The sequence below is a fragment of the Dendroctonus ponderosae genome, unplaced genomic scaffold, assembly GCF_020466585.1.
Source record: "Dendroctonus ponderosae isolate FM_Combo_2020 unplaced genomic scaffold, Dpon_F_20191213v2 Dpon_F_20191213_5, whole genome shotgun sequence".
In the NCBI taxonomy this organism is placed as follows: domain Eukaryota; kingdom Metazoa; phylum Arthropoda; class Insecta; order Coleoptera; family Curculionidae; genus Dendroctonus; species Dendroctonus ponderosae.
The window spans coordinates 2,007,323-2,030,206 of NW_026018715.1; the positions used below are offsets into that span (position 1 = coordinate 2,007,323).

The following is a 22,884-nucleotide window of genomic DNA, read 5'->3' on the forward strand; positions in this document are numbered from 1 at the left end:
TGATTTTCAAAAGTTTGTAATACATTTTTCTGCAAATTGATGGACGATCCGCATTTTTTTGCACTTAAACTGCTTTAGTGTGTATAATTGTGTGTATACTTTAATTGGAAATTTTAAAAAAGGCGAAACTCGAACAGGCATTTAGTACATGAGCACCCTTTAGATTGTTATCAGCGTTATAAAATAAACTGCACCGAACGCAATAATATCACACTCAAATATTGATAAATCAAAATCACCGTCAGTTTAATAACGCAATGTGTATTTGAAAAGTTTATCAGATCTACAGATGCACCCGCACTAAGAGAGAAATGTCGCATTCAAAGTGCATATGTGCGTCCCAAGCCTCAGGCGCGAAGAGGCCGGAGTGGGAGCCAACGTTACGGCTCACCGTAACCGACAAAAATCGGTTCACCCTCCCATAAAAAGTTATCACTTTAATAATAACATTATTAGGAACTGTTGAGAATAATCGCAAAAAGTCAACAAGAAATTAAACTGTATCAACAGGTCTGCCAAAAACTACCGTAAAGCGAGGTTTGAAAAAGTATAATTTTAAGTTTTAAGTACAGGATGAGAAAAGTTAATTAAGTATCTCAGACCAGTCAGACCAGGAAATTTTGAACACCGAACGAGTTTTTGCCTCTGGTTTCTGGAAAAGTGCAGCAAATTGCGTTATTTTCCGTTGAATATTGTATTTTCGAAGGGTTGAAACAGATTTACTGGCCAAATTTTTAGTTAACACACAATCAAATCAATAACGTGTGTAGGTGGAGACGTTTGAAATTAGCTGAGCTCTTCAGTTACCTATGCATTACATCAAACGTTCCCAAACTGGGTTCCAAAGTAAGTGTTCCGCTAAAATTTCTGGATTTGAAAAGTGTTCCGTTATCGACAAAGTTTTGGGAAACTCTGCATTACACTAATGTTATAAGAACGAATATAATTAATTGATAATTTTTAAGAATAGTTGTGAACTAATGCAATGAACATCATGATCAGCAGCAGCATGTTAGCTTAAACTTGCTTATTCTCAGTCATTCCAATTTATTTTTTATCCGAAACTAAAAATATATATTTTTAAAAGTTTAGACCACTTTTCCTTGTCTTTATCTATGGTTTAGACTAGGGATACCAAAAGCCTGGTATTATAATTAGTATATAATCAGTCCATCATATAAGCTGAAAAAAATATATTTAATCAGTGCATTCACTTATGAGCAGTTTAGTAGTTATTCTTCTTTCTAGGGTAACAAAATCTAATGGAAACGGGATCCAACTACGCCAATGTGAAAATTAGTATTTGAACACCATTATCTAAATTTTTAAAAACATATATTTTCAGTTTCTAGACGAAGTTACCAGCCGTAATCTTGTTATACGAACAAGAAATTGTCAAATTTACTCAGATATATACTGCAGATATACGTTAAAGCAGGAATTACTGTACCGTTCTTTACATCTGCATTGTAGAATCGGCCTGTTCTGTATAACCGCCAAAGATAGTTTAGTTTTCCATATAACCGCCAACCTCCAGTACTGCAACCCGCAATACATAGCCTTAACTTATTTCAAACATAAACAAGCTTGGCAACGTCGGTAGGTTTGAATGATCTGCGATGACATTGAAACCTGCCAAATGGTAACAGCTGTCACTTGCTTGGTTTTGTTTTCATAAAATATTTTAAATGTTGTAGTCATTAACAATCTTTTCTCAATTTTTACGGACACAAAACTACTTTTAATAGTTGATAAAAGGTAAGAAATGCAATTGAATCGGTGAGTTTGAAAACGGTTCAAGTCCGAAAACGTTTTGATATAGATATTGAATAAAATCTTATAAACTTTGAAACTACTTATTTACTTTTAATAGTAATAGTATGCACAGAAAGTTTTAGGTCTGGTGGTTGGGGATCTATTCGTAGCAATAAATATTCAGAAAAACAAATTTACATTACATTATACTGCAAGAAAAGCTGATGGACTTGTACGGTTTTCACACTCAATTTAGTATGACATAAAATTGTTTGTTTTGACCTGTTTATTTAATAATATTATATATATGGAACAAGAATAATAAGAAAATACCTTATTGTGGTGATCTCTTTATTTTATTTTTCGGTAGTTGTCGGTTTCCAAGATGTTACATGATAATAACATTCCAATGTTTCACCAGTAATATATTTCTAAGTACTAATTGGCTCTTTATACGCAGCACTATCGGGTAGAGGCGGGTTTTCTTTATTTTCTTTCAATAATTTAAAGCAATGGGAAATAAAACCAAATATGTATATGTAAAATACATTCCCAGGTTGTCACATATCCAGATCAGAACTTTTACAGAGAAAGTGCCTGTATTTTGATACACAGCCAAAGTTTCTTTTCTGATATTAGCACCACGAATTAAAGAAGAAAACTTGTTTGTAGTTAGCCAGCCTCCAATTTTTTAAATCAAGAATATCGTTATATGCGTGAATTTGCTTTACACGAAACAGTTGTTTTTTTCTAGAAGATATTATCATCTCTTCGTATTTTGTCCCCTGAAGATCCTTTTTACACATCCAAAATCCCTGTCACAGCGCTGAAACAAATGTCCTCTTATTGAAAAATAATGGTATAATTTATTAACTGGCCTGGTAGCCTACAATGCTAGTAAAAATCGGACCATGGTTTGATTACGATTCTGGCTTGCACGTAAATCGAAAAAAAAGTGTGGCTCAGTTATTTGGTGGGGTAGATAATTAAGTCCTGTTTGAGCTAGAAGTAAACCGTTCAAACGGTGAACTTGCCAATGTGATATGGCATACAGACTTATAAATGCCTGATTACATACGGGAATTCGATTTGATTGTTTCATAACAAAGTATGAAAAAATCGGTTTTCTTTCTTGCTTAGGTGATTTACTTCGTACTCGATGCGTTAGAATGGGTTTAACTTCTATAAGTCCCTGCAAATATCTTGTTCATTTTTTGGCCTAACGTCGCATAGATTACCTATTATTTCTCTCGTTTCCTCCTTAGGCAACAGCTGCGGCCAGTTTAGTGTACAGCTTTAAAATATTATAGTTACATTAATATTCAGGTAAACATGTTTTAACTTTGCACGGAGGTCCTACTGCCTTCGCTTGAACATGTTTTCCTGTTGTAGAAACATAAGCCTCACGCTGCAAACGTGCTGTTTCTATTTTGTTGAGTTTTCAACCATCCACAATATATTTTTGCTACCCCACTCGTAATATATAATTCCCTATGATCACCGGATGACATATTTTCTGTTAAAAATTGAAAAATTACAGGAATTAAGCAATTTCTTGTGCACGATTCAAATCTTGTGCTGCACAACTGCCGATATTGCATGTTCTTAAGAATTGGGGTGAAGAACCGTACGTAGCACGGACTGTACGGTTCTTCTCCTCATGATTCTGATCCACGACATTAATGATCAAGTAAATCGTACGGATTTACCCTCAATCGATGAGAGAACATATTTAATACAAGATGCCTATTTTACTTTTAAATGTCAAATTTTGGACTTGTACGATTTCGACGTATATGTTATTTGTTCAAACGTGTAATCAGTTATATTGAATTATTTGTTTGTCACTGATTGTAACTGGGTTTGCAGGTTTTGCTTGCGAAAGGTGTTAACACCTAGACGAAACATGTCGAAACGCCATGTTGAAGAGGCTTCTTCAAGTGTTGGTCCGCCACCTATAAAGAAGATCCACTTCGAACCTCATTTAATTGGTCCAGTTTCTACTCTAGAGGAAATGGACATCAAAGTCTTGCAATTCCAGAACAAGAAACTTGCACAGGTAGGAACCTGTTATTAAATGAACGTAGTTTTCGGTCCTAGGTTTATCACTCTAAAATGACACCTAACGGAGCATAACTACTTATTTTGACACCTATGGGAGGCCTACTCACATTAAACACTTTTACTAATTGTATTAACGTTACATAGAATTGTTTTGCCAATATTATCAAATTGCATAAATAATTTTAGCCGTCGACATTAGTCTATAAAGCATAAAATTACATTTTTCATTTTTTAGTGACGTTTTTTAATAGACATTTTATGGAATCAGCATAGAATGCGAGTTATATTATGAACTGCACCATTGTCAAGAATGTGGACATTATAGTTTTTTCGGTTCAAATCGAGCCACGTTCAGCTATCATTTGGTCCCGGAATTTAGTTTTGAACAAAAAAATTGTCAATTTATACATAAGGGGGGCCCCGAATTTTTCATCTTCAGATTTTTGCCAAATATACCGAAGTAGCCCAAGCGCCGATTATACCTTTTGTTCAATTATCCTAATATCCCTTTTTTTACATTTCTCGGCATTTATTTGTGCCATCACAGGCTTGACCGCATATCCACCGCAAATCGAAATCTTAGCTTTTAACTTCAATTCAACTTAAACAAATTTTTGTCTAAATACATGTAAATGAGGAACAATAAGTTGCTATCCAAAACATTACACATAATAGTCAACTAAAAACTTAATTATTTACATAATAATTTAAAGGTTCAGGGTACGAAAAACTATACTGTATAACGAAAACAATAAAACTAAATCGGACCAAGCTTTAATGTAGAATTGATATAAGGCTGCCATCCTGAGGTAGATATTAAATAAACTTGTAAAAATATGTGTTTTTAAATGTTTTTATCGGTATCCAGGAGCTTATATTCCATAAAATAATATGCTCAAAACGTAAATAAACAAATTGTAAAAGTTGTTGGTAAAAATTTCCAATGTAATGGTTTCGAAACAAGCGATATCCCTCAGCTTTGTAAATCAGTTTAGCCATTACTAGTTTTTTATGAAACAAGTTTCGACGCAATAAAGATATCACAGCCACACAACCAACATTTTTTTCTTGATGTGGTGTTTAGCCACTTATATCCTGTAGTATTTTGACCTGCTCGTCAAAGGTCTAATAGAGAAAGAACCATTTAGGCCGTAAAAATCTATACATCTCTACGCTATGTTCAAAAGAGCGTTCACGTTAAAGCGCGGTAAACCACCATCCATGTCTTATAAACATAGGGACATACATAATAAAACATAAACTTATAAACATAACATAGGGACGACAATATCCAATGCCAAACTTGATCTTAATTTTTGATACCCGGTTTCCATCTTTAACTGGGATTGGCAATAATTAAATAATAAAAAATAAAAACATTCTCAAAAATTTTGTTGGGTTAGTTAACATTTTATTTTTTTATCGAAAACGAAGCATCCTAATTAAAAAAGTGATGTTTTACAAAATCTCGGGCTCAGCACTATCCAACGGTACTTTTTCCAACTTTCATAGTTTTCGGGAAAATATGGTTTTTAAAAAACTTCAAATATCTCGATAACCAAAAGAGCTGAACTGAATCTAATCAGTCCATTTCGTCTCTTTTGAACAAAGCGTACAGATGTATAGGCTTTTTCCGCCAAAATGATTGTTTTTAAATTTGACCTTGAAATCATCTTGATCCTGACCTGGTAGAGTGAAACTGACCACGGATTTGGGTTCAGCAGCTCAAATTACTACAGGATATAAGTGTCTCAACCCAGATAAAAAAATGGTTGTGTGGTTTAGTTGTGTCATTAATAATGTATTTGCGCGTATTAGTAAATAAGTATACGAAGAAATCTAAATCTATGTTCAACTCTTCAAAAACCGGTAACAATTTATGTTCGATGTTTATTAGAAATACACCGTTGAAAGTTCAATTATACCTACTTACGACATTTACTCTCACTCAATAACAAATATTTGTGAAACACCAACTACACTGTTCTTGCATTATATTCATATAAGAAACTGGAATATCTCATTGGAATGGAATAATTGAGTTCACAGAATTGATCTGCTTTAGTTTCTTACTTATGTTTTGCTTGTAGCTTGTATGATTATTTAATACTTAATTATTCGCAGTGTTTCTTTTTTAATTATAAAACATCTGCTCTTCACAAACAGCGTATGGCAATCTGCCATTCGGTCTCTTTTCTGAATTTTATCATTTTATTTCAATTATAGCGAATAGAGCAAAGATGTAGAACCGAACAGGAACTGAGGCAGCGAATTGAGCAGTTAGAGAAAAGGCAAACCCAAGATGATGCAATGCTGAATGTCGTCAACAGATATTGGAATCAACTTAATGAAGACATCAGGATTGTACTTCAGAGATTTGACGCCGAAACAGCAGACGAATCGGAAAACAAAAGTAAGTGTCCGATAATAGCGTTACCTAATTATAGTTTTGTTTTATTTTCTTCTTCTTTTTGTGACTCGTGCTTATCCGCACATTGGCGATTGTCGGTACTCTTCATGTTTTCTGTTCACTGTTTTCGGCTCTTCGAAAAATGGGCTGCGTCGCTGATGGTAGTACACCCGTTCCGTATGTTTTTTCTTGCCTCCTCTAAGGATATGGCCGAGGAAGAAAACTTTTCTTTCTTTAACGATGTTAAGCAGTTCTTAAAATATCTTCATTCGTGGAATGTGCGGTTCATGGTACGAGCAAGAGTCTCCGAAGAGTCTACATTTCAAACGCCTCGTGCGGTTCAGGGTTCTAACTTTGAGATATCACGTTTTTGCCCCGTATAGTAAGATGGACCATTTGTAACACGTTACTACCCGTAGTCTAAGTGCTACCGGAAAACCCCTAGCGAGCTAATAGAAAGTTTTTAAGTTTGAAAAATGTCGGTTTTGCGTACTTCGTTTTAAATTTAACTTCTTGATCGCAGTCCCATCGTTTGTTGATGTCCCAGAGCTGCTCTTTGGTCTTCAAATAATAATTGTGCATGTGCTGCTTTTCCATGTGCTGCATAGATCTGCCGGGTCTAAGATCAATTCCCCGTTGTGTTTTAGGGAGGTCCTTGGCGGTTTTTTTGCGGTGCCACTTATTTGTTTGAGTTTTCTAGGAAAATTTACAAATCCATGTAGGAGAGCATGCGTTCCGCCCTCGGCATTCTGCAGTTACCCAGTTCTCTTTAGCTTGCCTGCATTCTTGTTTAATAGTGTTATTTATTTCGGTGTACCTTTGTTGTTGTTGTTGTTTGACTTTTGAGATGCTTCTGTCCTACATACGGCAGAGTATCTCATCGGTCATCCATGATTTGTTTTTCTTTGTTTTTGGTGGTATGAGAAAAGCGTCGGAATGTTTTGTTTTATGTTGTTCCATATAACATCCGGACGGTCGTTCGTCCGGGATTGTTATTATTAATTACACACAGTTCTGTTAATGAGGATTTCATTTTGTCTCTAACCGCTGGTTCCCTCAATTTAACAATTTCATAATGTCTCGGTGAGTTATAGTTTTCTTCGATTGTTTTATTTTGTTTAGATGAAAACGAAGCCACCACGTCGTTTTTGATGCAACTATCAACATGGGATAAAGACGAACTGAATGACAAACTCGCAAATCGAGTCCAAGTTTCGAGACGAGCTGTAGCCAAAGTTATTCAGGCTTTTGATAGATTAATGCAGAGAAATGAAAAAATTACGTTGGCATTGAAAGGAGAATTGGAAGGACGTAAGTACAAGTAAAGTATTTTCTATACAATAGCTATTGCGTTGTTTTGACATATAAGTTTGTATGGAATACACTATTCTTCAATATACCTTCAAATTTTGTGTTGGTCACTTACACATTTTTTTTGAAATAAACGATCTAGGGAGTGTGCAACTTTTGAGGAAACACCCTGTATATACTTTATGTCCAATTTTGTACATTTTATGCGCGATATAATTATAACAAAATAATTTATGATTTAAGTATCAGGAAGGATATTTAACTAATTCACTGGTAAAATTGGTTTTGTTATCAACATTTTTGTAATTGTAACGTTATAATAGCGTAAAAAACGCAGTTGAACTTGTAAAAATTAACACAATATGGAAAACCTGACGTTATAGACTTTACTGAAAACCTTTCTTTCCCTAAAAATGTTACGAAACACCAACAAACTAAACTAGAATACTTTGTGTCATCCCATACATGCCAAAGTATTAAGCTTATGGTAACATTTTAGAAGACGCTCCATCAGTTGACGAAGCAATTAGGCAGACCAATATCCAATTACAAGCAGAAAATCGAAATTTGCAAGCTTTGCATACATCTCTTCACGAAAAATACCATACAAATAGTTTAAAAGTGGCTGAACTACAAGACTCATTGACAGCAAAAGAAACTGAAAACGCAGAGTTAAAAAATCAGATCGACGATTTGCAATATGAATTAGATAAGGTTAGGTATAGAAATGATAAACTGGAAACGCATTTGGCTGAAGCTGTAGAAAAAATCAAGGCTTATCACCAAGCCCATGGAGATCCCGAGAAAGGAGCTCAGGCCAAACCCATTGTTCAAAGCAGTGTTTCACAGGTATGTTTTACCTGTGGTTTAAAAAAATGGCATTTGCTAAGTTTGGTATAGTTGAAAAGCGAAGGTTATTTACACGACAGATTGCGCGAATACTTTATTAACATTTCAAACAATGTCACACAAAAAGTGAAATCCTCACAGGAAGAATATGCATACTGAAGTAAAATAAGAAATTATTGCAAACGACAATTGAAAATAAGCAAACTTTTAAGATGTTACCCCCAGTTCAAATTCACATTCAAATCCTTCAATATTCTTCACTGTTATGTTATAGGCTATCAATACTCGATATTAAATTATCAGTAAATTATGCTCCAATGTTAAATTTAATCACTAAATGATGCCTCTTTAGGTCTGTCGGTTTATCGGATGCTGGCAAAAAATTTACACATTTTTATGGGTCAACGTTTCGACTATACTCGAGTCATCCTCAGGGCTATAAAATTGAAAAAAAGCAGTTTCAGCTCTAAATTCAGCAAAGTTAAACTACTTCAAGTTGGTCACAGAGTCGTCATTGGAGCACAATCACAATCGTAAATTACAATTAACATTAGAGTAAATGAAAACATGACAAACAAGAGCATAAAATCGAAACATCCAACACTATTTCAACATAAAAAAAAACCAGAAAGACAAAAACTTCTCTTCTCCCCTTCCTCCCCACATTAGAAAATCTTCAGGGAAAAAGAGAAGATTTTCAAATGAGGGGAGAAGACAAGTTTTTGTATCTTTGTGTTTTTTTCCCTTTTGAATTAGTGTTGGACGTTTCGATTTTATGCTCTTGTTTGTCATGTTTTATTTTACTTTAGTGTTAATTTTAATTTACGATTGTGATTGTCTCCCAATGACGACTCTGACCAACTTGAACTAGTTTAATTTCGCTGAACTTAGAGCTGAAACCCCTCTGTTTTCAATTGTAAAGCCCTGAGGATGACTTGAATATAGGCGAAATGTTGGCCCAAGAAAAATAGTGTTTATTTTTTGCCACCATCTATTGACCCATAAATCCAAAGAGGCATCATTTACTGATTATCATCACGGGCACTAATTAACTTTTTTACTTTTTTTTATAATTTAGAATTTTAACAATTTAAGGACTGGGTCAGAAAAAATCGCTACACACAAAAAACGTCCGAACTCTTCGCAAGATCAAAAAACCAAAATTTCAATCATAGGAGGCTCTTTGCCAAAAATCGCCTCAGAGGTAAACGTTCATAGAACGACCGTATCAAACGTTATTAAACAGTTCAAGCAAACATTATGTTAACCGAAAAGCGAGTTCGGGTAAGAAAAGTGGATTTACACGCCCACAGACAGGGAAGAAAATTGTTGAGAAATGGAGAAGAATCGTAGGTTATCCAATCGGAAAATTGGCAATAAAGTAAAATAAAGTTCAGACGACACCAAACAGAAATGCAAGTAAGAATCTAGAAGCAAAAAATTGGGCTCGACAATTGAACACTGATTTTTTCCAAAAAAAATATTGCTGTCTGATGGATGACGAAACGTACGTTCTTTGTGACTTCTCCCAACTTCCGTGTGAAGAGTTTTACGTAGGACGTGAGCGCGGAGGTGTCAACGAAGAGTTCAGGACTAAGAAAAAGTCAGTTTCCCAAGAAGTTTGTCGTGTGTCAAGCCTTATGAAGTTGTGGGGAACGCAGCAAATCTTTTGTAACGAATGGCACGATAAACCGAACTTTACCAAAGAGTGTGTCTCCAGAAGAGATTGGGGCAACATTCATGCAACAACATAAAGTCTCAACTTTCTTTTGGCCAGACTTGGCTTCCTGTCATTACAGTAAGAGAGCTGTAGAATGGTGCTAAACGAATAGTCGTTTTGATGCCTAGGGAAGGCAACCCGCCAAATTTCACAAAGTTTCGCCGAATTGATGGATATTAGGACTTGGTAAAAACATCTTTGAAAGAAACAAAAAAGAAGCTGAAACCCTACCAGAATTCAAAGTAAAGTGAAATTCTGCCGCCAGAAAAATCAACAAAGCGTCCATAAAGTCGATGATGGAAAGGACACCAGAAAAATTTTAAAAAAGTCTGTCAAAACAAATTATTTGCTTAATTTTTTTTGAATTAATCTTAATGAAATCATCTTTAAAACACGTTTTGCTTTCGTTGTTAATTAAGGTTTTTGTGTGTAGCGATTTTTTCTGACTCAGTCCTTACTACAATGGGCCCTTTGCATGAAATTAGAGAGATTACAGTAATTAAAAACATACTAGAATACGAGTTGTTTTGCATATAAATACGCAAGAAAAATAAATCCGAAAAAAAAAATCTGATCAAATTGGTGCCATGCGGAAATGCCATGTGATTGGTCTGACGTCACGAGACACGTCGGCCTACATGTAGTCCCGTGTGTTCATTTAAACCGTATATTATGTTTTGTTTTATGATGTTGTTTGTAAAGTTTATTTTTATTGTTTTGTTCTTATCCAACCATCCACCTTTTTCGACAATAACAGTATTAGATCTGGTGTGAAAGACATCAGATATTTGATTGTATTACATTTTTATAATTAGACCACGCTTAAGCTTGTTTGATTGGATTTTCTGGCTTTTGGATTTCAATTTATAAGCAACCAATTATAGCATAAACTTTGCTAAAACGTGTTCTAAAGGGTTTCGGAAGACCTTTTTTGACTATCAGCTGACATCCACGTTATCAAACTTTTCAACATTCGGTTAATTGGTTCAACTGACTTTAAAAAAATTCTATTAGCAGTTGAAACTTGTAGAAACCCCAAAAATCGTCACCTAATTCTGCAAAACATTTATCAAAGCGTATTTTTTGTAATACTAAATATGTATATACTTGTGGTGTCTAAATGAGTAAATTGTTTTATTAGTTCAATTATAAATATATTTTCTGTCATTACGCCCAGATATAATTTTGAATTATTTTGAATTTTCATAAAAGTATTGTACCGTGGATGGCCGAGTATCAAACTCTTTCTTCTGCTTCCAACTTTTATTCCACTCGGTACAACTTTAACTGCGGAACAAGAACAAACTAACTTCAAAGTTACCGCCAACTTCACAAACAATAACAATAACACACGGAAAACACGCTCTTCCGACTCGCGGGGATCAACCTCTTCTGCACCCGGTCGCTGCTGTCACTTTACTCCTCCTCGTCTGGTTCTCGTCGTCGCTTATATAGTTTTCTCCAGGTATTCCAGATAGTTCTAGAAATCTCCAGAACAGGTGCGAAACTTCCCGCTTGTCAGTGTCATATTTGACGGTAAATGGGGCCCAAATGGGGCTCCCATTTACTGAAATACCATGAATTTCGATCCCCCATTCCAAACGTGAGTACCCCAGGCCATCTCCGTTACAGTATGTTTTGCTATATACTTTCGATGTTCTTCATTTACCCCAACGTCAAGCTCAGAATCATCTGAACTAGATAAAGTTGAACGATCTTCTTCATTCATGTTATCACTTGAGTTTGACAAACTCGACTCGGATGATGTGTATATTTTGGATTTTGCAAGTGTTTTTATTGGGGATAAAGCAATACTTTCAGAAGCAAATTTGTTAGGTGAGCAACTTTCGAACAACGTATCTGCCCGGACGTTGCATTGTGATGCCTGACGTATATCTCAAATTTACTTTCATTTTAGTTTCTTCTTCACATACGATGTCTTTTTTGAAGTGTTAGGTACGTTATGTTCGTGTAAAACATTCGCAACAATTTCAAGTCTCTTACGTTTGTAAACTGCACTACGTTCACGCAGATTCAAAGTTCGTTTTCTATCTGTTTGGCAAGCGAATTTGCGGGAAATTGCATCAGGTTTCATTATTTTTAAAGTTGGCTTGAACAAAAAATTAAACGCCGGCACAACGTGAACTAAACAATCCCAATATCAAAGTCCTGTCTCGTGACGTCAGCCGTCCAGCAAATGCTGGCGCCCCATTTTAGCGCGCTAAATAGAAATTCAAATTTAAATTGCCTATAGCTTCCTTGTACGAAAATTGAAATAAAAATTAAATTGTCAAATGGTTACTTGACCATATATGAACAGAATAAACAGCTATGCAAAAGGCCTATTGAGGCAATAATATTTATCAGAAATATTCTCAGACTTGCTGCTGTAGTAAACAGAAACTACAGACAAACTTAGAACACACTTTACACACACATTCCTTTTAAAAACTTTCGAGATCAATTTTTGTTAAAATATTAAGTTATTTTGGGACACTAAATTAAATATTGTATATATGTTGGTTATTTTTCAACTTTCAATTCAATAACTTTTCAATAATCTTTTTGAACATTTATATGCATTTAATTGCAGCCCAATTGTCTATTACTCACGAATCACCTTCTCGCATAAAAAACTAGTAGAATATGGGTATGTAAGAAACATGCTTATCTTCGCGTTCTTTTAACATCTCACATGTTTAGGCCAAACTTGAAGACTTGATGAAAGAAGTAGAAGAGTGGAAGGAGCTAGCAAATAATAGACTGCAGGAATTGGATAAACTGCATCAAACTCATAGAGAAACCTTAAAAGAAGTAGAAAAATTGAAAATGGATGTGAGTAATTCACAGAATACCTCAATGTTTTTTACTGATTAATTTGGACTTGTTAGATTCGTCAATTACCGGAAAGCGTTATAGTAGAAACCACCGAGTACAAATGCCTTCAGTCCCAATTTTCGGTTCTGTATAACGAATCGATGCAGCTAAAGACTCAACTAGATGAAGCTAGACAACAACTTCAGACAAGTAAAAACGCACATTTAAGGAATATAGAAATGATGGAAGTAAGTACTTTATATCATACAACAACTTCCGTTAATAAGACAAGAATAAATTTCAAAGTAACTAAGACTTTTTAGATTTTGTGAATGGTTCAAGCAGATCTAATATTCTTGAATCCTACTTTAATTATAATCACAATGTAATAGCTAATCCTATATTAATATCAATATTTCTTATCAAACTACATTTTTTTTATAGAGTGAAGAATTAATCGCTCAGAAGAAACTACGTCAAGAGGTAATGCAACTAGAAGATTTTCTTGCTCAATTGAGAAAAGAATACGAAATGCTCCGAATTGAATTTGAGCAGAACTTGGCAGCTAATGAGCAAACGGGACCGATCAACCGAGAAATGAGACATTTGATTACATCACTCCAAAACAACACACAACAATTGAAAGGTTTGCATTCTAATATGTATGTATTACATACGTGTATGCATTACATACGTGTATGCATTACATACGGAGTGACCAAACTTATTCATGTAATTTGATTGTCTGACACCGCAGCGTAATATGATTTTATGTATATCTAACATATTATGATTTATTGACAAAACCAGTGAGGTTTTCTACAAACAAAAAGAGTTCAAAGAAGTAAAAAATTACGGAAAAACTACATTTTGCGTTAAAAATTGTAGGACAAAACTTGCCTTGAGAAGCGCGGCGTGGCTTATGGCTAATTAAGATTTTAAATTGAAGAATCAGGAATAATTCTATAGTATAAAAACTCGTAGTTTTCGGTCTACAGGGTGTTAAAGTTTTAATTTAAAAAAATATTTATTAATATTGCTAAAATCGTTTGGAATATTTTAATGAAATTTTATTGGCTTAAGCACTTGACAACAATACATTTTTTGTGATAAAAATTTTGTTTTTAGCTTAACCAGTGGCGAAAATATTATGACCACTGATTTTTCTAAAATTAAATATTATTTGTCAAATTCTTGAATTTGGAAGAGAAAAGGTCTCTTGACTTTTTTTTGTAAAGCGCATCGTTTTTGAGTAAAAAATTAAAATCGACTTATTGCATAGCTTAATCGGGTTGTAATTAAGTAGAGTTTAATATAAAAACAGCAAAAATTGTGCACTTAAATTGTATCAATTTTTTTTCAAAAATGTATTACTGAAAACTGAAATAAAATAAGCTGAAGCCAGCCAACGGGCTTGAAATCAGAAAATAAGGACAACGGCCTTTAATTAGATTAGCAATTATAGACGCAGAAGGCCTAAACGTTCTCACGCAGGGATGTCAGTTGGGTGATGTCCTGAAACAATAAAGGAATTGGGTTGAATTCATTAAAAAAAAGTAAATCCTTAAAGTTAGACCACTAATATTAAATTAAAACTAAATTTTATGGATTAAGTAGGCCAGCTAAAAAAGGGGGGGGGGGGATTTATGTACCGACTTTCTGTTCCTGGCTTGTTCGGGGGGTAACCTAGGGTTCCTGAACTGCAAAAAGGGGGACAAGAAGAAACAAGAACAAATGTGGGGTACACCTAAACCAGATGCGCTGGCACTTAATCACACAGAAACTGTTCTAGTTAAATCGCCTTACTAACTACAATACCTTAACCCAATGGAAATTTAGCGTTTAGCTAACAACCTGTGTACTTACTCACACCAACGTAATATTCCGCGCCTTTACATAATAAACGACCCGGAAAACACAAAAAAAGGAATAAAAATTAAAAAGAGCTAAAGTACGTAATTCTACGCATCTCTTCCAAAAAATACACACGAACCACACCCTGCTATATAGACTTTCGAGGCAATTCCTTGAAACTAATGGGTTTTCGGGTTTTTAGGCCGTCGTTGGGTAGAATTTCTTTCTGACGTTTCGCAAGCACGAGTGGCTTGCATCTTCAGAAGTTGTTTTCTTGAACGCTTACACTGTTCCGATGCGATTCCTCGGGCGCAGTCCGTATTTATGCACCAGTTGCGATGACGTGGCCTATGTCATCGGAGCCTGCGCATTCTGCTGGCTGTTGCTATCCTCCGGTATACTGGATTCTCTCTCCTGTCCTGAGCTGTTGCTTTTTCTTGCTGTTTTTGCGTTGGTGAGTGCTGAAAACCATATCCTGTTTAGCGCAATTCCTGCTTCTTTTCTATTGAAATTGTCGTCGTGTTTTGTAGATTTCAATGGCTTCTCGTATTCATATTGTGTGTTCCACCGCGGAGGGCATGTTCCGCCACTGCCGACTTTTCCACATGTCCCAGTTTACAATTCCGTCGGTGTTCTTCTATTCTTGTCGCAACCGATCTCTTAGGACTTCCTATGTAGACGCTTCCACAGGAGCATGGAAAAAAGTATTTCACCCTGTTCTATACGTGAAAGTCTAACGGAGTCAGATCTGGGCTTCTAGCATGTCATGATATGAAGCCTCCTCTCCCCATCCATCGATTCGAAAAACGCTGATCAAGGTACTCCCTTACAATTTGCCGATAATGTGCAGGACATCCATCATGCGGGAACATAAGGTCCTGAGGATTATTTAGCGGCACATTTTCGCTTAGATTTATTATTATTATTTCTAAGCAAAATACCAGATATTTTGGACCACTCTGATATCACACGGTAAAATTCCACACGAAAATCACGATGTACAAAAATGCGTGCAAAACTTTGCAGTTCGCTACGGCAACGAAAAACCTGCAGGCAATGTACAACTTTCGCGTACGCCAGTATTTTTCTTTAGACTAGTGATCTCTCGTGCGCGACTGCATCGGGGCACTCCAATCACACGATAAGAGCGTAAGTATAGAGGCACCTAACAGGTAGAAAGGATCGTGCTACGGATTTTACCGTGGTGGTGGTCTCAAATCTCGGCTATTTTGCTTAGAATGATATTGTAATTCATTTATTAATGGCATATGCCCATATTTATTACGATCTTTCCTCATTTTTACGATTTTTGCACCCTTACTCTCCTTCTTTTCTTTTCTTCATCCATCAAATCCATATACACAGCTAGTTCTAGAGCCACTTTCATTTTTTGCCTACTTTTGTACATTTTGAGCCAAAACTGTGGTCGATCCTTTTAGAAATTCTAAAACTCCACGAGCCACGCAACTCGAGCACGATATCTGCCAATTTTGCATTTATCCGCAGAAGCTTATCATCTCACATGCCAGGGACGTGGGAAAAGAGTTGGTTATTACAACGCTGCAATTCTAGTAACACGCTCTTGGTTCGCCACAATTTTTGCCAACTGCTGAACCAGCCATTAGTGCGTCGTTCCCGAACAGAGTGTAAGTGTAAAGGCACCTATTCTCCTTAAAGGATCTCGTTCAAGCAAGTTTTAAACCGGTGTATAATGATAGGGATGTAGTTGCTCTGTGCTCATTGTCGCCCGAACTCTCCACTATGACACTATAGGACGTCTAGCCGCGACGCGTACGCTCTTCGTCGGATCTTCTTGAAAAACCCTGAGAATGGCTTCTTACTCATTAGTGCTGTAACGTGCTGGAGCTCCTACGTGAATTTGTCTGTCTCGTAGTTTTCTTGACTTACTGACCCTTCGATAGGTGTTTGCAAAGACATGGCTATTTGGAAGACGCCTGTTTGGAAATCGACACTGATGTTCGCGGTGCGCTTTAGCACTATTTCCGTCGCAAAGTTCATAAATGTAAATTATATCTGCGTATTCAGCATTTGAAAACTTACCCATTTCAACAAATAAAGTTTTTAACTGATGTGAACTTACTCGAAATTATATAACACGCAAAAAGAATGTGACAACTAAAGTTACTCAGACACTCATTCGAAATGAGAGCAATTATTAAGTTTGTGAGTCAGTGACAAAAACTAGTGAAGGGACAACTTTTTAATAAAAACCCGATGACGCTGTGCAATAAATCCATTTAATTTGTGTACTCGAAAACTGGACGCCGTAGGAAAAAGTCAAGTCTTAAAAATTGAACAGGAATTTGACTCATCATGTTTATTGTTTGAAAAATCAGTGTTGTAACATTTTTAAAGTGATAACTTTTTATGGGAGGCTAAACCGATTTTTCTCGGTCACGGCGGCTTCCACTCCGGCCTCTTCGCGCCTGAGGCTTGGGACGCACATATGCACTTTGAATTCGACATTTTTCTCTTAGTGCGGGTGCATCTGTAGATCTGATAAACTTTTCAAATACACATTGCGTTATTAAACTGACAATTATTCTGATTTATCAATTATTGGGTGTGATATTATTGTGTTCGGTGCAGTTTATTTTATAACGCTGATAACAATGAATCAACAAATTATCAAGGGAGAACCTGCAGATACTGCAAATACTAGGTAAAGGGTGCTCATGTACTAAATGCCTGTTCGAGTTTCGCCTTTTTTTAAATTTTCAATTAAAGTACACACACAATTATACACCCTAAAGCAGTTTAAGTGCAAAAAATGCGGATCGTCCATCAATTTGCAGACAAATGTAATACAAACTTTTGAAAATCATTTTCAAACGACCGGGTATTTATCATTGCAAATGAGATTGCACATTGCAGTGCACTGTTAAATATTGTTTTAAGAACTAACAATCGATGTTATGCAACAAAATTGTGCCTCAGATCCACTATAATAAAATTTTGGAAAAACTATTGGACCTATTTTAAATCGCCTGATTGATTGTGGACGCAAATTCGTATCAAGAATAGATTAAATGAAATTAAATCGTTTCGATAGAATCCTGGTACCGATTCCCTATGTCTTACCCTCCGTCTGTAGTCCAGATGCTGCCCAGATGATCTTCATTTGCATTGTATTGCACGATTCAAAGTTCCGAACTGGTAAAATATTACTACCTACTTGTTTAGTGATTTTCATCAAAGACAATTGTTAAACCAGATGTTGAGCGTATATTTTCTAAAGAAGGCAGGGTCAATTTATGAGAAACGCTCAAGATTAAGTGCAAATAAAGTGTCACAACTATTATTAATAACTTTTAATTTTAATTTTAATAATTTCTATTATTTGTTATTTTATTTTGTAACAACAAATAATCAATATTTAGATATATATTTTGTAATCTTTCATATTTAACATAAAATGATCAACATCATTACTGTTTTGTAATAATACATAATAAATATGTTTTGAATTTAATTGAAAACATATTTAAGTTTACCTCGGTTATTTCAGAAAACATGGGTTCCGTCTTCTTATTTTTTATACCGCAACGCATTCTTGATGTTAAGACGGTACGAATCTCCCTTCAGCTTATAGTTGCAAAATATGTAAAACGAATTTAAACGGCTTATTTTCAATTCTCTATATTATTTCTATGATTGTGTTTACCACGCAAAATGGATTTTTTTCCTTCATATACCCTTTGATTCCTTTATGATTAAATCTTCTCAATTTAGTTTAATTTTTTTAGCCTTGGATTAGTTCAGTTAGAATATTTTTTTTGAACATAGGAGCGATGGCTTACATTATGTATACTAGAGTGCGTCAAGTGTATCCTGTCTCTATAGCTCTTCCTCGTTTAACCGTCTATTTTAAATAGATATAACGTCTTCCAATCACCAAAATTAATTGATTTTTTAGTCCTATTCAGATACAAGTTGTAGAAGACGTTCATGAACAACATACACAAGAGCAGTCACAAAACCATGCTATAATGCGAAAAGTATTAAGTAATGCTGAACGCAAAAAACGATTTCGTGCTAAAAAAGGAGCATTAAGTAATAGATCAACTCAAAGTAGCTTTCATCAACCACGAACTAGTGCTGAACGTCAAAGATTATACAAAGCCAATAAGAAATTATGACAAAAAAATACAGAAACTCAAGAAGAGTTTAGACAAACCCAAGAAGAGCAATATGTACAACATCTCGTTAAAGAATRTTAAATGTTGCAAATAAAAAAGATATTTTACATTCAAAAGGAAATTAAATAAAATTTTACCTTTTCTTGATCCATTTATAAATTATTAGACTAACAAAAATATTAAAATTATAAAATAAAATTATTATTGCCATCATGCGTTAAACAAGTTCAATATTTTATGGTTTCTATTAATTTATGAAGTTATCACTTCTATCGAGCGTCCCGTGACGCACACCATTTTTTTTATTTAAAATTATGCAGATACGTATTTGTGCCCACTCCACTCAAAAAGCTAGACATTTTTTAAAATCAGAAAACATGTAGGTATTGTTAAGTGTGTAAACCTATAAAATTTAATTTAAATGCTTCAAGCGGTTTCGGCAATATTAATAAATAACATTTTTTTATTATAACATTAACACCCTGTAGATCGGAAACTAAGCATTTTCGGAACATGGTCTATTAACGAAAAATAATCAAAATTACTTACACTATCACCCCCTGCAAGGAAGGCATCTAGTTACCAAACACTTACTATTAAGTACCAATCAATTAAACCAAATACACCTATTATTAACCTGAATAGTTGAATTGAATATTTCTTTATAGGTGAAGTTCACAGATACAAGCGGAAGTACAAAGAAGCAAACACAGAATTACCGAAATTAAAGAAAGAAATTGAGGACTTGCAAAATAAATTGACTCAGAAGCAAGGAGGTCATACACCAGATGTTAAAGAAGGAATTAAAAAAGAAGAGGTGAAAGAAGAACATGATGTGAAAGAAGAAGGCAAGTTACATGCACACATAAATAAATTACTGTTTTCTTGATTTTTTTACGTCGAAAATAGGACACTACTAGGTATCTTTTTTTCCTAGCTGGCTCCGTCAAAAGAGAGTCGAAACGAGGTATCATATTTCTTATTGCACGAACGTAAAAACTCGTTTTCATTACAAATATGTTTTCGATAGCAAAGGACTAAAATGAATGTGTTCATATGTAAAAATGCGTTCTAATTGCAAAATTGCTAAAAACTGAAAAATTCTGTTGACTTTCGCTTTTTGCTACATATATTCGAAGATGCAAAGTTTTAATACTTAGAGTAAACTGATATTTACTAGCTGAACCAATTAAAAGAGTGGTTTTTCAGTTAAGTACAAGAGTTAAAGTTGAGCATTTTTAACTGGAGGATGATGGTCGGGGACAGGCTGGTACAAATATGACAAAAACCGCAGTTAATCCTTACGGATAAATCTGAATGAAAAGGGAATTGAAGTCTAATTACCTTTTTTCTAGTCGATATCCGGGTAAATTACACTTCACCCGAGCCACTTTTGCTCTATTATGAATTGTTTATTAATTTTGAATCGCAGTATTGCTGATTTAATATCGATCAAAGCACATAATTATTATCTTAACATTATGACTTAAAAGACTTATCTACAAGGAGGTATTAATTATTATATATTATCTTGGAGTAACAAAAATTTACTGCTTTCTGCGGGACTTGAACCTGCGATCTTCCAAAAATTATTTGTCCTCTTAAGACGGGAGAAAAATCCCTTTCAGTTTAGAATTTTCGGACACGAAAAAACTTTTCAGTCATCTATAGTATAACATTAATATGATAAGACGTAAACTCCACTTTTAGTTGCCGCTTTTCTGCGGATACACATCGCCCAATTATTTTGGGTCTCATGTGTATATTGGGTCATTGTGTCATCTTGGTATTCCAATCGAAATAAGAATTTTTAGATATTTTCTGGGCATAAGAGACATTTGTTTTAACCCGTTGGTCGGACCGGTCTGTGATGTTACACTCGATCCAAATCCATTTACAATAAACATTAACAATCGTGATGATAAAAACGCATGGAACACTGGAATAATAGAAGGGAAATATGTCTTTTAGTTGGGATAATTAACAAATTGAAACGATGTTTGATTCTGTTTTTTATTATGGATACATTTTAGATAATATGACATTTTATTTTGGTCCTAATCTGCCGAACATACCATGTACAGGGTGTTTCCTCATAAGTTAACACCCCCCTTAGATCATTTATTTATTGATATTATTATTTATTTTTTTTAATAAAAATATAAAACACGGAAATGTCAAAATTTGACATAAATTATTTTTTTTATAAAACACACTATATATTTTTAGACAGGTCGATTGGATTTTTTTCCTGATTTCAGAAATATGTACAGGGTGATTCATGGTCTATGGCGTATTAGACGTTTAAGGAGAACGAGATACACGATCTATCTGAAATTTGTACAACGAAGTCGTCGGATATGCTCTATCGGATAAAATATTTTCGGCAATGCGGGGTTGTCGCTTATATCGAAAAGTTCATACAACTTTGATATTTGAAATGAGACACCCTGTATCTATATTATTGAACGCTTAGATTTACTTTATCGATCTGATTATTTTTGCATAACGATTCCTATACCTATCTAAAGCGGTTTCCAAAATAATACATAACATTCATTATTTTTAATGAAAACAAAGACTCAAGGAATTTTGTATTACAAAGTCCTTCGCCCAGCAGATTGTTCCAAATTGTATAGGATGTCTTGAAAATACTGACCTGTCAGATGGAGATAAAAACTGCTCCAAATAAATTTTTCCAAATAGAATATCCTGTATATTAGTTCAAATATCATTAAATTCCCTACGAAACGATACATCATGTTTCTATATCTAAAGGGTCAAATATTTCCGAAATAAGCAACACATTAACACATTATTGCAAAAATTCGATTAATTTGACGTATTTGTCAAAATAGCCAGTAAATATCACAATAGTTAAAGATTTTGTAATTCTTCAAACCAGTTGTCAGCTTAGTTATAGAGACAATTACTGTGCGCTTGTTGCTATGGAGTTTTGATTAACAAATTAGAGAGCCACAATTATTCTAACGGAAGTTTTAATGAAACTATTTATTCTTCCGGACAATGCGACCTTCCAAGGACATGCGGAAAATTTAAAAATTGTATGTACTTTTTGATATAAGCGGCAACCCAGTATTGCTGATAACATGTTTGCCCGATAGAGCATATTCGAAAACTTCGTTGCACACATTTGCAGATAGATCGTGCATCTCACCGCGTTCTCCTTAAACGTCTAATATGCCATCGACCGTGAATCACCCTGTATGTATTGCCTAGATTTGTATTAGCCGTTCTTTCTGTATTATGTTCTAAAAATTTTAAATGGCAACAAATTAAAGTAGCCTGAAATGAAACAAAATAGAGAACATAATTGCTACTATAACTTATTAAATTTTAAGGCGTCTGCTAGAGGCTCATATACAATATTCTTTAAATAATCCCCGAGAAACGAATCAAGAGGCGTTAAGTCGGGGCTATTTAAAGGCCATTAGATAGGACCCGTTCGTCCGTTCTAGATGTAAACATTTCCATTTAAAAAAGTGCTACCGGGCGAAAGTTATGGGGTGGAGGGAGCGCCTTGTCGCATTTCAACGCTACTTTGATTTGTTAGTATTTATAATTTTTAAAACGTTATATATATAATATATACAGGGTTGCTCATTAGTGCGTCAAAGTGCGATATCTCAGTAAATATGAAGTTTACAAGAAAATTCGTCCAACGAAAGTTTTTCACGTTTAAAAGGTCCACATTCTAAAATTACTTTCCAATATACAGGGTGCATCATAAACGTGTGGTAGTTACCAACTCTGGTTTTTTAAATGAAACCCCCCCTTTTTTTTGTTATTTTCAGATTGGCCGTTCAATTTTAATTTGTTTGTTTCAACCGTTTTACCTGAAAAATTTACGATTTCCGAGTTATTCGTAAAAATGTGAAAGTTTTGACAGGTACTGGGTTCCACAGAAATCGATGCTGTACACT

General features: G+C 34.7%; 1 protein-coding gene across 1 annotated transcript in view; it reads left to right on the top strand.

Annotated features, from left to right (window-relative positions):
• Positions 1-1,626: 1,626 nt before the first annotated feature.
• LOC109544383 (E3 ubiquitin-protein ligase Bre1) overlaps positions 1,627-22,884 on the top strand; it is a 28,495-nt gene continuing 7,237 nt past the window's right edge. The window contains exons 1-9 of the mRNA XM_019914523.2: positions 1,627-1,758; positions 3,625-3,814; positions 6,046-6,232; positions 7,352-7,540; positions 8,040-8,389; positions 12,813-12,944; positions 13,001-13,174; positions 13,371-13,572; positions 19,609-19,788. Of these exons, the coding sequence (XP_019770082.1) occupies positions 3,662-3,814; positions 6,046-6,232; positions 7,352-7,540; positions 8,040-8,389; positions 12,813-12,944; positions 13,001-13,174; positions 13,371-13,572; positions 19,609-19,788 (1,567 nt within the window). The 5' untranslated portion in view covers positions 1,627-1,758; positions 3,625-3,661. The remainder of the gene's footprint in view (positions 1,759-3,624; positions 3,815-6,045; positions 6,233-7,351; positions 7,541-8,039; positions 8,390-12,812; positions 12,945-13,000; positions 13,175-13,370; positions 13,573-19,608; positions 19,789-22,884) is intronic.